Source organism: Lotus japonicus, chromosome 4 (genome assembly GCF_012489685.1).
Source record: "Lotus japonicus ecotype B-129 chromosome 4, LjGifu_v1.2".
Classification (NCBI taxonomy): Eukaryota; Viridiplantae; Streptophyta; class Magnoliopsida; order Fabales; family Fabaceae; genus Lotus; species Lotus japonicus.
Window position 1 is genome coordinate 79,716,382 of NC_080044.1, and position 16,182 is coordinate 79,732,563.

A 16,182-nucleotide genomic window follows, 5' to 3' on the forward strand; every position below is an offset into this window, starting at 1 on the left:
AAATTTATACCTGAAAAAAACCTTAACGGTTAGTAAAATATTAGTCGGTGAGCAACCATACATGAAGATTCACTAACACTCTTACATATGGCGGAATCTTTACTATATCCCAGCATGTCATTAACATTATTAGGCTAAGTTATGAGTTTAACTCTCACATTCTCATAAGTTGAAAGTTTGAAACTCTCAACATTAAAATATCAGTTGATGAGTAACTATCCTCATGAAGATTCACTAACACTCCTACGGGCTAAACCTTTATTGTCTCTCCGATATGTTATAGACGCATGACCAAGTAATCCGGATATGCTTTCTATCCGTTATACCATTTTGGTAAAAGTAAATGTAATTTTGTATATACTGATCCAAATTATATTAATGCAGGTAGGTAATGTGAGTTAGGGGTGTGGTGTGTGCAGTTCAATCCAAGTCATCTTTGAAAAGTAGGACCCACAAAAATCAGAGAAAAGCATGGAAGCTGAAGGCTATCTTATCCTGGATAACATTTCTACTTCCACTCCACACTCCCACCGGCCGGTGACACAAACCGGAACCAAAAAAAAACCAAAATGGCGTTCTCACCGTCGTTAGGATCTTCCCTCTTCGCTCCAAATCCTAACAGAACCAACCGTTTCCCTAGATTCTCTCCCTCTCCCGCCAATCCCAAACTCCCACTCTCAACCGCATTCGCCATTCCCCCACTCTCAACCGCAACCGCCGCCGACGTCACCGGCGCAATCGACGGGACCACACTCGCTGTAGTCAGCGGAGGCTTCGTCGCCGGCCTTGCCGCTCTCCTCTCCCTGACAGACCCCGAGAGACGGCGGCAGACCCAGGCCGAGGAGGTCGGCGGCGGCGACAAGGAAGTGGTGAGGGAGTATTTCAACAACAACGGCTTCCAGCGCTGGAAGAAGATCTACGGTGACACTGACGATGTCAACAGGGTTCAACGAGACATCAGAGTGGGCCACGCCAAAACGGTTGAGAACGTTCTTCAAATGTTGAAAGATGAAGGCTCTCTGAACGGAGTTACTGTCTGTGACGCTGGTTGTGGCACCGGTTCTCTGTCTATTCCCCTCGCCAAGGAGGGAGCTGTTGTTCTTGCCAGTGATATCTCCGCTGCTATGGTCTCTGAGGCTGAGAAAAAGGTAATCTATCCCTCCTCTTCTCTTCGAATTACAAGCTTCTAATTACAGATTGGTGAAAGGAATAAGCTCAAAACAGCTTATGGCCTACCATAAACTGTTTGCATAAGCTTTTCCAAACACTGACATAAGAGCTTATGCTTTTAGATAAGCTCAAATAAGCTCTTCCAAACGGGGCCTAATTTGAGCTCTAAAGAGCTTATGGGTAGGCTATAAGTTATTTCTTAAGTTTAGCCGAATAGTGTTATATCATGAGGTAAGCTCAAATAAGCCATTAGGAAAGCAGTCATACATATTTTTAAGCTCTTTTGATGGCATTTTAATAAAATTCAAAAAATTATATGATAAGTATTTATTAATATAAGCGTTTAATTAAAAACACTAACACTAGTATTTTCAAAGTAAATTTACAAAAATTGATTTTATTATAAATGGTAAGTAAGAGTAAAAGTATATGTGTTTTGAAGTGATTCTTACATGTTTATCAGGTATAAACAATCAAAACGTAAAAATAGGCTAAAATGATTATAATGGTCATAGGGCTCACCAAAATCAGTTTTGAATACTCAAGCATAAATGTGTTTGGTGCAGGCGAAAGATGAACTTGTAGGGAGTGCGAATGGGGCAGTGATGCCAAAGTTTGTGGTGAAGGACTTAGAGAGCTTGGATGGCAAGTATGACACGGTGGTATGTCTGGATGTTTTGATTCATTACCCGCAAAGTAACGCAGATGGGATGATTGGGCACCTTGCATCGTTGGCGGAGAACCGATTGATTCTGAGCTTTGCCCCGAAGACGTTTTATTATGATCTGCTGAAGAGGATTGGAGAGTTGTTCCCTGGACCTTCAAAGGCAACAAGGGCATATCTTCACTCTGAGGGAGATGTGGAGAGGGCATTGCAAAAGGTTGGGTGGAAGATAAGGAAGAGAGGCTTAATCGCTACTCAATTTTACTTTGCTAAGCTTGTTGAGGCTGTTCCTATGTAGTGCAGAAAGATTAGAGGAAGGATAAAAATCTTCCCTCCCAAAATTGTGTCTCATTTGTCTGTCCCACCAACAAGATTTTGCCATATATCAACTAAAAAGTATTCATGTATGTTTGTAATCATCTCACCTATGTCTTCTTCAGTGGCATGCAAATACAGGTAAGAAGGGAAATGGAACAGAAAAATAGAGACAGAAAATTTTCATCCATTAGAGGAAGTTCCTAATGTAAATTGTCAGGCATATTTTTGTGTGCTTTTGCATGCTCTCCTATGGTTCATTGCAAATAATTATATCATTATGTATATTTCTTCTTAGTGTAGAAGATGCTGATGTATTATTTTCTTAATTTCAAATTGAAATTCAAGTTTGAAACTGAAGAATGTTGATCCATTTTTAATGTATACCTTAGGTGATGACTCTGCTCTGTATTATTATTTGCCGTCAAATTTTCGAGCTTCCTTAGTCAAATATGCTCACTGTCACTCTAATGTTACTGTAAGGGTATGTCTATGGGTGCGATAGAGTGGAGTGGTTCATCATGTATTTCAGTGTGGACTGTGGAGCTAGGGACTGGAGAGGTGAACTTCCTTTACTTGTTATATAAGTGAGATTTTGTCACATTGACTTCAATGCGGATCAGACAGGCATTGAGATCAACCAAAATCTATACACACAAATGGCTATCTCCAAATCCTAGTCGGAAATTGGTGAAGAAAATAATAATAGTAATAATAATAATAATAATAATAATAATAATAATAGAGGATTCATAAGCTGCATCTAGAATTGTGTACCGAATAAAAGTCATCAACATTAACTTCATGATGATGAAAAATGGAGTTTTTAAAAAGACAATAAAAAAATTTTGTTCAACCAAAATCTCTAAGTACTTAAATGGGGAAATTCCATGATACTGAAAATTTAACAGCAACTGAAAGAGGTATGAAGAATCTTTAATAGTTTTTCTTGTGAATTCATTGATTCATTCACAGCTTGTCAGCAATTTTGGTGAGAGCATCTGCAAGTTTTCCAAGCGTTGCAACTAAGCTCTCTGTCTGCTGCTTCTGCTGCTCCCTAGCCAACTGCTGATTCATGTTCTGAGCTCCAAGATGGGCTTTCAGTATGTCGCTGTTCCTCCTCATCACTTTGACAATGTCATCTTCAGAATTTTCTGGTGATATTCTCCTTCTCTTTGGTCCCTCTTGGACAGGTTCTCCATGATAGCCTGAAACCAATACACACTTCTATTCAGATTGCTAAAACATAAGAGGGAATAATGCTTAAAATAAAGATACTAAGTCTAGATAATATCAATGAGTAGTGCTTTTGATTGTCAAATGAACAATAGATGTTGCATTGGCTTGCTAATGAAGACCAGTTGGCAATTTGACAAGTGAGAGTTTTAAGCAATAGATGCATGCAATGAGCTTAATTTTTCTTAAGTCATGGTATGTTTGGTTAGACATTTAAGTATTAGAAAATCACTTCTAGCTAAAAACGTAAGCCCTATAGTGTATTTGGAAAAGATCTAGTGAACTCTTAGGTGGTAGACGTAGCTTCTCACTGTATACACATTGAATTGTGTACGCGACGCAATTCCAATCAGGTATTTAATGTGTGTTTGAAACCGCGACTAATTTGTTTTGAATGTGGGTAAATAAAAAAGCTACAATAAAAAGGTTCAGAAAAAATGCACCTCTAATGAATGCATACGCCAATGTAAACCTTGCTAAAATCAAATGCTCCCTTATTATTTTTCCACACCCTTACTCTTACTATCAATTTTCACCTCTTACACTTACACAAGGAGAAATAGAACTAGAAAAGAGAAAAATAGAAAAATAAAAATATATGATAGGTAATGTAGGATTATATATCTGAAAATTTTCATCAACACTTTAAGGACACTCAAAAGTGAGAGGAGATTAAAGGAGAGAAAAATAAAATTTAAGAAAATTGATGTGATAAAGAAAAAGAAATAAAAAGAGAAAATGTGAAAATTGGACAAACGAAAATAAGAGTGGGAATGTGTCAAAATCATTTTATATTAAATCCTACTTCCTTACTTTCTCTATCAAAAGATGAATAGAAGTGTCACTGGAACTAGTAAATAGCAGTAGTGAGTTGATTTACCAGGATCACTATTCCCTTCGCAAGATGGTTGTTGCTGCCTCTCTACTTTTCAATGTAAAGCAACAAGAAAATAATTTATCAATAAGAAAAAAAGGTAGGTGATAATATCTCTATAGCCTTAGTGAAACTCAACCAAACAGGTTTTGTCCGTGCTTATATTTAAATATACACTGAAAATCAATAAAAAACTACTCAAAAAGATTTTTTTCAACTCTTTTCAAGCATCTTTTTTTTTGAGAGATTACCTTAAGCCTAAAATAAAATGAAAAAATAGAATTGAAATGAAATAGGCGACCAAGACCAGAGTAAACAATTTAGGCTTATTCTCTTAAAGTGAGGAACGTTTTCAATGCGGGTAAAATCATTTGACAAAGACAATGTGGTTGGACGGGGTGATAGACTCACTTCACCAAGTTGACGAGTTCAATTGGACTTAAGATTTTTTTTTTGAAATTCGCTTTCATTCAAACAAGAAGAAGCTATAGAGATGTTTTGTATTTGAATACGTCAGATGCGTATGACCTCCCCACTTGACACGTCATGAGGGGTCAGAGTGCATTTGACTAGGGTTTTGACTTTTGATGTATATAAGGGTGATTCGTGTTTTGACATGATTACTTTTATATAAAAAATGACTATTTTAAATTATATATTGATTTTTAGCTTGTCTCTCAATCTCACGTAGTTAGGTTCACTTCGTAAATATAAATGTTTATATTATTTTAACAAACACCGATAATTGGTATACACAACAACAAAAGTAAGGGTGAATAGAAAAATATTGATGTGAAAGTAAGAGAAAGATATGCGTATTTTATCATGCAAAATGTCACATAAATTACAATTCTTTAGCAATGCAAGCAAATAGACTGTAATATGATAACATAAATTAGAGAGATGGCACTGAAATTTCATACCTGAATTAGGCAAAGTGAATGTGGGTGTGAATTGGAGACCCCCCCTCATCCTTGTCCTCCTAGGAATTGGTGTTTTCACTTGACCACTCACCCTAACTCCATTTGAATTTGTCTCAAAGTTTTCCTCCTCAGTGCTCCACCCCATTTTCTCACTGTCAACAATAGCCTCATCCTCTTCCTCCTCTCCCTCCTCCCCTTCCTCCTCCTCACCTTGCTCTGCCCCCACTCCTTCAACACCATGCCCTGTTTTCTCTGTTTTTCCCTCACTCATTTTGACCAGAGTCAGAGGAAATGCACCAACAGTGCAAACCCCACCATCAAGCACATTGTACACCACAGCATCAAAGAACCCAGGAAGCTTCTTCTCCTTCCTCAGATCATTCCTCATGATCCAAAACGACTCCGTCTCCTCCTTGATGCTCGTTTCCCATTTCTTGATCTTCCTGAAATCAGTGAGAAGGTTCCCCCATCTCTTCCTACACTGCACAGCACCTCTCTTCACACCATGTTGCTGACACAGTGATGACACCAAATCCCATTTGTGATCACCGTGATGAGGAGAAACCAACCCAGATGACGATGCTGGTGATCTGAATCGGTGGTAACCACCATGTTCGCCATTTTCAACCAATTTCTTGGACTCTATGAGGACAAGTGTTTCTTGCCTTGTCCAACGAGGGTGTCTTGTGGCTTTGATCCTCTCAACTGGAGGAGATTCAGCAGCAGGAGCAGGAGCAGCAGCAACAACAACAGCAGAAGAAGGACCATTTTCTGTCTCAGAATTTTGTGGTGCCGCCATGATGACCTGATCAGAAGGTTGCTGAGACATTGCTGATGAAGTTTGAGAGAAATGAAGATAAGAATGAGACACACACACACATACACTCATTCATATATAAAAAAATTGTGCTTTAACTGAAAGTGAATGAACTTCCAAAGGAGGATATGCGATATTTTTCGTGTGGGTAACTTCTTTCTCCACAAAGTGATGATTTTCCAAAGATTGCACTAACAAAGGTACCCCTGCAATCTCCTTCCATGTAAAGAGCTATTTACTATAGAAACCAGAATAAGACCAAAATCTTTATTTATGGAGGTCAACAGATATGTTTGATTTTCATGTTTGGAGGAGAAGTGATTATAGAATAAGGCTCTCTTAGAATTAGATTTTGTGAAGGGAAAAGTGATTTTAAAAGGGTTAAAAATGAATGCAAACATGCCTAGGACTAGCTGTAACCATTACATTAGTGTGCTTATGTAAAACAATATTACATTAGTGTAAAAAAACTGTACGAGGATGTTGTACCATATATGACTCTTTCCTAAGTTCCTACCTTTATTTTTCTTTAAAATTATATTTCCAGAAAAAGAAAACAATCAGATTTTCTTAACGTAATATGATTAAAATATCTTAAAAATCAATAATAGGATAACCTACGATCAAACCCCACAGATACATGGACCTGGTTATGGTAGAAGATGGAAGCAGTCTAATGATAAAGAGACACTTGTCTTTGGATTTGGCAAAGAAGTTAAAGCACATCTCACTTAAAAGGCTAAAACTTCATGAATAAATATTTTTTATTAGTTTTATACAAGTTCCTTTTTCAGATAATAAAATAAAATGAGTATTATTTGTTACATTTAGAAAAATAAAATAAAATAAGATGAATATACTTTGTAACGGACATTATCTCTCTTTTTTATTGAACAAAGCAAAAAAAATCCCTCATTTATAAGGGGTCAATATAGTGTATGGAAATGTAGTTAAAGGTGTGATCATGTATTTTCTGTGAAATTCCATTTTGACTAACGTATACATGAGGAATAAAGCCTCTTTATTCAATTGCCAAATGAGCTTTAAAAAATAAATAAATTTCCAAATGGCTAAACCAAATAAATGCCATTGAAGCCTTAAAGTTAAAATGACTTCTAGGCCCTCTATCCTATAAAACTCTATAAAACAAATGGCTAAAACAAAACAAAACGAGCTTTAATACCAAAAAAATAAAACAATTCGTCTATAAATGGGTTTTATATTAAGCGGGTGGTGAAAAAAAAGCCCATTCAGTGGGACGAGATAAGACAAAAAATTGAGACCTCTACGGACTATGGCTCTTTATATAAGTAGAAATTAACATTGCTCCGGTATTCAATGAAAAATAGAGTTATAATATCAATTAGTTCAATTTTTAGCATATAAATGACCTAAACTTTAAAAAAGTTTGTTATGAAAAAATATAACAGATTAAAGTAAAATGTATGAAACCTCTTCATTTTTAGAGGGTTACTGAAAAAATTGCCTAGAAATTATATCACGTTTCTTATATTTATGTTACTAAACTCTTAACTTAGATATAATATGTGTGCATTATACGTGTATTGCACGAGTTTATTTATATAGATATGTAGATACTATTTAAAAAAAATTAACAAGATTTATTTATGAAAACTATTTAATAGTATAAAAAAGCTTATGTATCATTGTTTGAGAGAAGAACTTAATTGCCATAATATAGCAGATTTAATTTAAGTTTTTTCTAAACATGTATATTATTTTTTTATTTTATTTTAAAATACATCGTGAAATTAAAAGTAGTTAGTACGAGGTTATGTATCATAACGAAATTTAAACTTATCACCCATGGGGATGGCCTTTGTCTAGCTTAGAGTCACCCGCCTTTATCATGTCCCTCGTCTCCACTTAACTTTTAGTAGAAATATTCTTTTTAGATTGTTAAAAGTGTTGAAGTTATGACACTATATATATTTTGATGTCAGAACTTAGTCGACTATATTAGCCTGTTTGGTTTTCAGTTGGGTGAATGTGAAAGCACATTCACTGAACCCAATAAGTGCATTTCGTTGGCTGAATGTGCATTGAAAATTGTGGTCTCGGATTTCAATGCTTCAAACGGATTTTCTAACTGAAAACCAAACATACACTTGCTCAGTATCAACGCTAACCTCATGACCCGTAATGTGAGAACGTTTTGCCCCATTGAATGATGGAACTATCTGTGATGTTTCCCATCAACGGCATTAGATGTGAAACCTTTCAAGCCTATGATCACCCTCCCAAATTTCTTAGTAACATGAGCATTATAGTTTTCTCCCGACTATTGTGATTTAGATATGTATTATTTTAATACACCCATATTATAAAAACAACCTTAAATTGAGCTTTGATCTCTCCAACCGCATATATGGGAATCTCATGGTAGAGAAACCTTTATCACCATAATGGTTGATAAGAAGATGACGTCTGCATATGCCAAGGTTCTTTTGTATGCCAAGGTTCTTTTGTACTATATTTACCTTTTATTTTTTTATTGTGGAGTCTTACATTACTTTATTCAAAGGGTGTTGCTACGGCCACCCGCCACCCCCAATTGGCATTATTTGTGAACATGTGTTCCATCACTTTAATACCCCCGCTTGGGTTACAGGCAAGCGCAACTTTGCTCGGTACTATATTTATGTTTGAAGACCCTCAAAAGGAGCCAAGAGTCATCTTATCACGGCCCACAAAAATCTCACAAGGAAAATATTTTACAAAAATATGTAACTTAATTTGGATGTTTTTATGAAGGTTGGAATTCAAGCAATTAGCTCTTTGTTTTTAATTTCGAAGTATCACTATACTTACTTGCTTACATAGTTGTACATGCCTATGCACATTTGACATATACTTTTTTCAATCAAGAAATTAGAGTTAGTGAAGAATTCAGAGACCTTTTGCATATATAGAGTGTTGATTTGACCTAATATCCTGTATTTCTTGTCTTCCTTCGTATAGCCGGCCCCTTGATTATTTTTGCATTTATGTCAGAATCTATGTCTACGCTAACACACATTAATTGTATGTCCGATCCTACCACAATGAGTACAAACTTTGGTTCTCCCTAGTACACGCTCCACGAAGATTATTGTAGACATCATCGGTACAGTTTTGATTGGAATTTGAAGCCACTGCTCTAGCTTCAAAGCCCATACTTCCGAATTCCGATCATATTGTTCATAATTTGACATCTTGTTGCACGTACAGTTTAATGTGTAAGAAAATACATTCATGATTGATTGGTGATAAAGGATCTTGTGCTTTCCTTTCCAAAGCACCATAAATTGCACTACAAGTACACAGTAGAACAAATGGAAATTGGATTTGGTCCAAATTAGCAAGTTGGTCCCAAATTATCCAAATCTTTGTGAAGTAATCAGTCACATTAAGATCACCTTGTTTAATTGCTGAGACTTCTTTTACTTCATATATGAAATTTCACTTCAAACCACCTTGAGACTATCAAGAGTACTTTGTTGGATTGACACTAAAACTGAGTGAACCATATGTGGAATCACTGCTTTGTCACATCTCTTCCACACAGCATGGAGAGAATCTCTCCCTTTGAAGGTTGTGGATGGCTTCTGTCTAAAAATTCCATCTTGTTTTTTGGCACTCAATGATGTTATCATAGACCTACTCCATGAATTTTAGTTAATTTGTGGGATTGAGAATTGGTGATGTTATCATAGTCTAGTTTATTATTAGTGAATAACTAGTTTATTTTTTACTATTACAATGTAAGTAACGAAATAACGTTAGGGCGAAGTGATAAAGAAAAAATATTTTTATTAGAGTAAAATTAATAATTTTACCATTTATAAATTAGTCAATTTTTAATTAAATTTATATGAGTAATTAATAATTTTAACTTAACACTATCAACTAGCAATTGATTTCAAAAAAAAAGGAACTAGCAATGATAGATAATAAAATTAATATTTTATAATTTGTTAATAAATATATTATAAATTATGAGAATTATAAATATTAAAATAATCTTAATTTGGAATGAGAGTGAAAATATAATATAAATTAGTTACTCTATCATGTTAGGATGAGCTCTAACCCAACCCCCGTTAGGATAAGTTTCACACATAATAAATATATGATAGAACAAGAGATAAGAATGTGTTATCCTAGTATAGTATTGGAGCAAAATTAATATTTTCACCATTTATAAAAAATGACTCAATTTTTAATTGAATTTACATGCATGGGTAATTATTAATTTTAATTTAACATTATCAACTAGACAACTAATAGATGATAAAATTAATTAAATTTACCAATTAATATATTATAAATTATAAAAATTATGAATATTGAAACAATTGTACTAGAGAATGAGAGTGAAAATGAAACAAAAATTAGTTATCAATGATAAGTTATGACTTAGCTCTCTGCTCAAGAAAAGTTTTACACGTAATGAAGACGGTAGAATAAGAGATAAGACTCGTTCGGGATAAGTTTTACACGTAACGAACACGATATAATAAGAGATAAAACTCGCTCGGAATAAGTTTTACACGTAACGAACACGACAGAATACGAGATAAGACTCGCTCATGATAATGTTTACACGTAACAAACATTATGGAATAAGAGGGAAGACCCGGTCAGGATAAGGTTTACACGTAACGAACACGTTGAATAATAAATAAGGTTCGTTTTGGATAAGTTTTCCACATAAGGAACGAGTTGAATAATAAATAAGGCCACATAAGGAACGCGTCAGAATACGAGATGACTCGCTCATGATAATGTTTACACATAACGAACACTGTGGAATAATAGATAAGACTCGGTCAGGATAAGGTTTACATGTAACGAACACGTTGAATAATAAATAATGTTCGTTCTGGATAAGTTTTCCACGTAAGGAACGAGTTGAATAATAAATAAGGCCACGTAAGGAACGCGTCAGAATACGAGATAAAACTCGCTCATGATAATAATTACACGTAACAAACACTATGGAATAAGAGAAGACCCGGTCAGAATAAGGTTTCCAGTAACGAACACGTTGAATAATAAATAAGGTTCGTTTTGGATAAGTTTTCCACGTAAGGAACGAGTTGAATAATAAATAAGGCCACGTAAGGAACGCGTCAGAATACGAGATAAGACTCGCACCGGATAAACTGTACACGTAACGAACACAGTAGAATACGAGATAAGACTCAGTCAGGATAAGGTTTACACGTAAGGAACACGTTGAATAATAAATAAGGTTCATTCTGGATAAGTTTTCCACGTAAGGAACGCGTTGAATAATAAATAAGGCCACGTAAGGAACGCGTGAGAATACGAGCTGTTTTATCCTATCAGCTGAGTCATCAAACATGTTGCCTTGCTGTGATCATAGTGGGCAACTTAGTTGGCAGTTACTTCCTTAAAACCGCGCCTCTTCATCTTCCTTAAAACTTGTTCAGAAACTGAAACGACACCGCCATTGCAACACAACCCAGTACAGTAGCACCAGCTACTGCCGAAAATGGCATCCGAAGAGAAGAAGAAGCGAATGGAAGATCAGCAAAACGGTGTCGTCAATGTCACAACCACAACCGAAGCAGCAGAACACGAGGAAGCATTAGTCGATCTGGTTGAAAGCCGATCCCATGAAGTCGAAGGCCTCCGTTACCATGTCTCCTATTACACCTCTAAGGTTTCCATTTCCTCTTCCATTTTCTCAATTCAACCATTTCATTTCTGTTGAATGCCTATTATGTGTTTGATTTCATGTTTCTATGAATGCAAATGGAAAACTCAAAACTGATTGTTTGATGTGAAGTTGTGAATGGTGAACTAAACTTGTTTGTTTATAACGTTTTTGGACTGAAAAAATCAAATAAAACCCTAGAAATTGAAACTTTGCATGCAAATCATTAGCTGATGACTTTACATGTTTGGGAAAAATTTGCAGCTTGAGGAGGCTGAGAAGAGGTTTCGAGATGCCGAATCCAAACTGGCTCGCTTTCGAGCCCGAACTAATGCAGGTACTTCACATGAAAAAGTTACAGAGACATTGAATACATCAAATGGTCCAGTTCATGCAAGTGAAGGTTCTTCCAGAAACCACATTGCATATCCTTCCAAACCCCAGCAGCAGCGTCTTGTTCCTGCTGCGAGTTCGAAAATCGCGCAATCCGCTCGTTTGCCAGGTTCTCATTCTTCTGTGAAAGCTTTAATAAGTCCCAATTTCCATGTCAAACTATTAGAATTCACTTGTATGATTGTTGTTCTACAGTGGAAGGAAAGAATGCATCAACCGGTTCCATTTATAGAAGTGAAGGTTCTTACAGAAACCTCATTCAATCCAAGCCCCTGCAGCGTCTTGTTCCTGCTGTGAGATCGAAATTCTCACAATCCACACCGCGTTTGCCAGGTTCTCACTCTTCTGCAAAAGCTTCAATTAAGTCCCAATTTCCATGTTAAACCATTAGAATTCACTTGTATGGTTGTTGTTCTACAGTAAAATCTGATAAGCCTCAGAGACTTTCTACTGAGCAAAACAATATTGGAATCAAGGGAAGAGAGACAAAAAGAAAATTTGGTAAGACATTTCTTTCAAGGGTACCATTGTTTGTTGTTTGTTTTGCATAACCTTAACTAAGGCTATGTGCTTCTATTTTCGGATTAGTTAACTTATGTCAAGAATATGTTTGCTTTCCAGAACAGAAAGAACATGTGGCATTGATTCCTTTGGTATGTAAAAGCTCTTCACCAACCTCAGTGAAAAATCAAAAAAGTTGTTATATATCAACCCAGAACAAGAAGAGATTGCGAAGTATTGCTCTGTATCCTGTGAATGATCAACGTTTTGCGACCAGGTAATATACTTTTATTTTTTTAGGCAATGTGCTCAAGGTTTACTGAATAACAAAATTGTCCATTTTTCCAATTCTGCATGATTACTCTTTTTAACTTTTTATCTCTCAGCTTTTGGGATATGACAAAAGGCAGATCTTCATGCTTTAGTGAACATTAGTGGTTTAATATCTCCTTTTATCCTCAGATAAATATCTGCGGATATATATTATATATGATAATGATACAATGGAAGGAAAAGAATACCGTGCCAATCTTTGTCATCCTCAGTTTGAATTTCAATCTTATCAAAGTTATTTTTTTCTGGTGATTCAACATTGTTATATTCCTACAAGTGTGATGCTTGCTTCTTTTTGGGATACTTACAGTGCTTTGGACGGAGTTGTCAACTTGTGGGAAGTTCAGTCTCGGGGGTATGTCCTGATTTTTATTCTGAGCCTTTTAATATAACTCACTTTCTCCTTATATGTTTAAATATCAAGTAATGTGTGAGGACTGTACAAATGAGTTTAAAATATGTATCCGCTTAAGGGCTGAATGAAATGTGTTCATCTTGCATATAAATTGTGAAAGCTCTAATGCATAGAAGGCTTTTTTTTTGTCTTTTTTCATTATTATAATAATAATAATTATTATTATAATAATAATAATAATTATTATTATTATAATATGATCATTTTGAATAGAAAAAGACATTCATCGCATTAAACATGCATAAACATATCACTTAGAATATGGTAGGAGAAGCTGTTGAGTTCATTTGATTCTCCCTCAGCATATGCATTTTCAAGAAAATTCTTGATAATTCAGTGGTCTAATTATCAAATATGCAACTTGGATGTAGCAATTTGCAATATAAGCTTACTGCATCCTTCAATAATGAATACTGCAAAGAAATAAGGTGGTGAAGATTGCATGCTCGAACTTGCTTTAGTAATGTTCATACCATACTTGGAGTTCCTTCTTATTTAGTCAGTGGTACTTTAAAGTATGGTGTGCTTGGGCAGTTGGGCTGTTATTTCATTCAGAAAGGACTTCACATCTGGTTTATCTTTCTCCTGCCTTCACCAATCACACTTAGTCCCTCAGTATATTTGAACTTTTGTTGTAGAATGACATCATAATTAATGAACTTAAAGATATCTTAAAAATTGCCACTCAATTTCAGTATTTTTACATTTTCACTTCATCTTAATTTGTAGACCAGGAGCCTCTCTACTTAGCACTGCTAATTGTCTAACCTTAGAGAGAAGATGGCCAGAAGATATAGCTTGGCATCCAGACGGAAACAGGCTGTTTTCAGTATATAGTGCCGATGGTCAAGATTCTCAAATCTCAGTTACAAATTTTAGAGTACGAGGGGAAGGGGTAAGATTTTTTATGAGAATATGCTAGCAGAGATGTGGAAGGTTAGAATTTTTGTTTCTTTTATCTGGAAGGATATTGATATAAGTGAAACATGTATGTGATTGACAGAAAGCAGATGTCAAATTCTTAGAGGACAAGCCTCATGTTAAAAGTGTTATCAATAGCATTGTTTTCCTGCCATGGGAAAATACCAGCTTTGTAACTGCGGGGACTGATCATGCTGTTATGTTATGGAGTGAGAATGGTGAGAACAAATGGAAACCTAAACCATTGCATATGAATCTTCATTCTTCTTCGGTCATGGGAGTTGCTGGCATGCAGCAGAAGCAGATTGTATTGTCTGCTGGCAAAGACAGGAAAATTATAGGGTACGATGCCCATGTAGGAATACAAGATTTCATGCATCAGGTTGATACTAAATGCTTGAGTGTCCTGCCAAATCCATGCGATTTCAATTTATTCATGGTTCAAACAGGGTAAGTTACTTCTGCTTTATTGATGTATTTATTATATTATCACTGATTCTTTACCTTTCACAAGCTTTTCTATATTTCTATAATTCTATACCATACCAGAATCTATAGCATGTGTTATGTTTTGCTGTTGGTCTTGAATATTTCTTGATGGAAGTTTGTGCATGTTCATTTGAAAATGGAATTATAAGATTCAGTACAAAACACCAGATGAAATTTATTGCATTATTACCATTAGTTTATTTGAGTGTTGTGGTAAAACTATTTCCTTTTGTATATGGTGTATTGTGCATGCTGAAATGAATGTTACTATCATAGTCTAATGTTGTTATAATCAATCGGTAGACTGAATTGAGAGAAAGATTGTGGTTCATTTTATTGTGGTTCTCTAAATTTTCAATCTCGAGAAAGATGTTGGTTAAATAAGTTTCAGGTCCGTGTAAAATGCGTGAGGTTTGATTTTAGTCCCTCATCGGAGTAACTTTGTAATCCCCACGTTTAGATAAATTAGGTTGGCTTTAGTCCTCATCTAAGCTTGAGCTCCGATGACTTGCTAACTTGTTCGGCCAGAGCTTCTGTGACATACCCACATCATCCGCCACGTGGGAAATATGATGTGCCAGATGACATGATGGGTGACATATCAGTCGAGTGACTAAAACCAATTTTTGCTAATTTTAGAGGGACAACAAACTTATTTTACCTATAAAATTAGATTTTCTCCTTCACTCAAACCCTATCATCCTTCCCTCCTTTCTTTTTCATCACCAAGAACACTCAAACTCAGAACTCATACCAAGAATCTAGGATTATCCACACCTAAGATCACATATATTGATACTACTTACATGCATGCAATTTGTTGCATGCATGTAAGTTTATAGATGACAAATGAACTATATTCTTTTTCTTTGATTTGTTGCAGGACTCCAGAGCAACAACTTCGATTATTTGATATAAGATCGAAGAAGACAGAACTTCATGCTTTTGGATGGAAGCAAAGTAGCAGTGAAGCTCAGTCAGCTCTGGTAGACCAGGCTTGGTCTCCCAATGGAATGTACATAACATCTGGTTCAGCTGATCCCGTGATCCACATCTTTGATATTAGATATAATGGTCACAAGCCTTCCCAATCCATACAAGCTCATAAGAAACGAGTCTTCAGAGCCATGTGGCTTCACTCTGTTCCTCTTCTCGTTTCCATATCATCTGATCTCAGCATTGGGCTACACAAGCTTGAGTAGAAGTATAACATCTTGCCAATGCTCTTGTTGTAGCATGTTGCGATGTTCTGTCTCTCGTCTTTGTGAGTAAATCATGTAATTACTGTTTGTACCGGTATTGAAAAATGGAACCATATGGACCAATTTGACTGCAAAAGTGAACTGATTAGGTGTTTAGTTTATTTAGCTAGAAAGAAATGAATGATTCAAAACTCAAAAGTCATTACAGCTCGTCAATTAATATTGGTGGAGAATTGATTTGGA

General features: G+C 35.6%; 3 protein-coding genes across 3 annotated transcripts; 2 read left to right on the top strand and 1 right to left on the bottom strand.

Moving 5' to 3' along the window:
- Positions 1-431: 431 nt before the first annotated feature.
- On the top strand, positions 432-2,509 carry LOC130714561 (magnesium protoporphyrin IX methyltransferase, chloroplastic). Its single transcript, XM_057564468.1, has 2 exons — positions 432-1,148; positions 1,737-2,509. Exons 1-2 carry the CDS (start codon positions 570-572, stop codon positions 2,130-2,132), a joined length of 975 nt encoding a protein of 324 aa, XP_057420451.1. The 5' UTR covers positions 432-569; the 3' UTR covers positions 2,133-2,509.
- A 609-nt stretch (positions 2,510-3,118) lies between these two features.
- Positions 3,119-6,125, bottom strand: LOC130713431 (trihelix transcription factor ASR3-like). The gene is made up of 2 exons (XM_057563199.1): positions 5,183-6,125; positions 3,119-3,357 (listed from the first exon to the last, which is right to left on the bottom strand). Exons 1-2 carry the CDS (start codon positions 6,069-6,071, stop codon positions 3,119-3,121), a joined length of 1,128 nt encoding a protein of 375 aa, XP_057419182.1. The 5' UTR covers positions 6,072-6,125.
- Positions 6,126-11,418: 5,293 nt separating this feature from the next.
- On the top strand, positions 11,419-16,182 carry LOC130713941 (uncharacterized). Its single transcript, XM_057563771.1, has 9 exons — positions 11,419-11,691; positions 11,950-12,187; positions 12,274-12,411; positions 12,499-12,579; positions 12,700-12,856; positions 13,223-13,267; positions 14,057-14,222; positions 14,331-14,698; positions 15,621-16,182. Exons 1-9 carry the CDS (start codon positions 11,521-11,523, stop codon positions 15,937-15,939), a joined length of 1,683 nt encoding a protein of 560 aa, XP_057419754.1. The 5' UTR covers positions 11,419-11,520; the 3' UTR covers positions 15,940-16,182.

Coding starts and splice junctions, on each gene's coding strand:
- LOC130714561 (XM_057564468.1), top strand. CDS start 570: ATGGCGTTCTCACCGTCGTTAGGATCTTCCCTCTTCGCTCCAAATCCT. Junction 1,149..1,736: donor TCTCTGAGGCTGAGAAAAAG/GTAATCTATCCC, acceptor TGTTTGGTGCAG/GCGAAAGATGAACTTGTAGG.
- LOC130713431 (XM_057563199.1), bottom strand. CDS start 6,071: ATGAGTGTATGTGTGTGTGTGTCTCATTCTTATCTTCATTTCTCTCAA. Junction 3,358..5,182: donor ATTCACTTTGCCTAATTCAG/GTATGAAATTTC, acceptor TATTGGTTTCAG/GCTATCATGGAGAACCTGTC.
- LOC130713941 (XM_057563771.1), top strand. CDS start 11,521: ATGGCATCCGAAGAGAAGAAGAAGCGAATGGAAGATCAGCAAAACGGT. Junction 12,580..12,699: donor AGAGACAAAAAGAAAATTTG/GTAAGACATTTC, acceptor TTTGCTTTCCAG/AACAGAAAGAACATGTGGCA. Junction 12,857..13,222: donor GATCAACGTTTTGCGACCAG/GTAATATACTTT, acceptor GGATACTTACAG/TGCTTTGGACGGAGTTGTCA.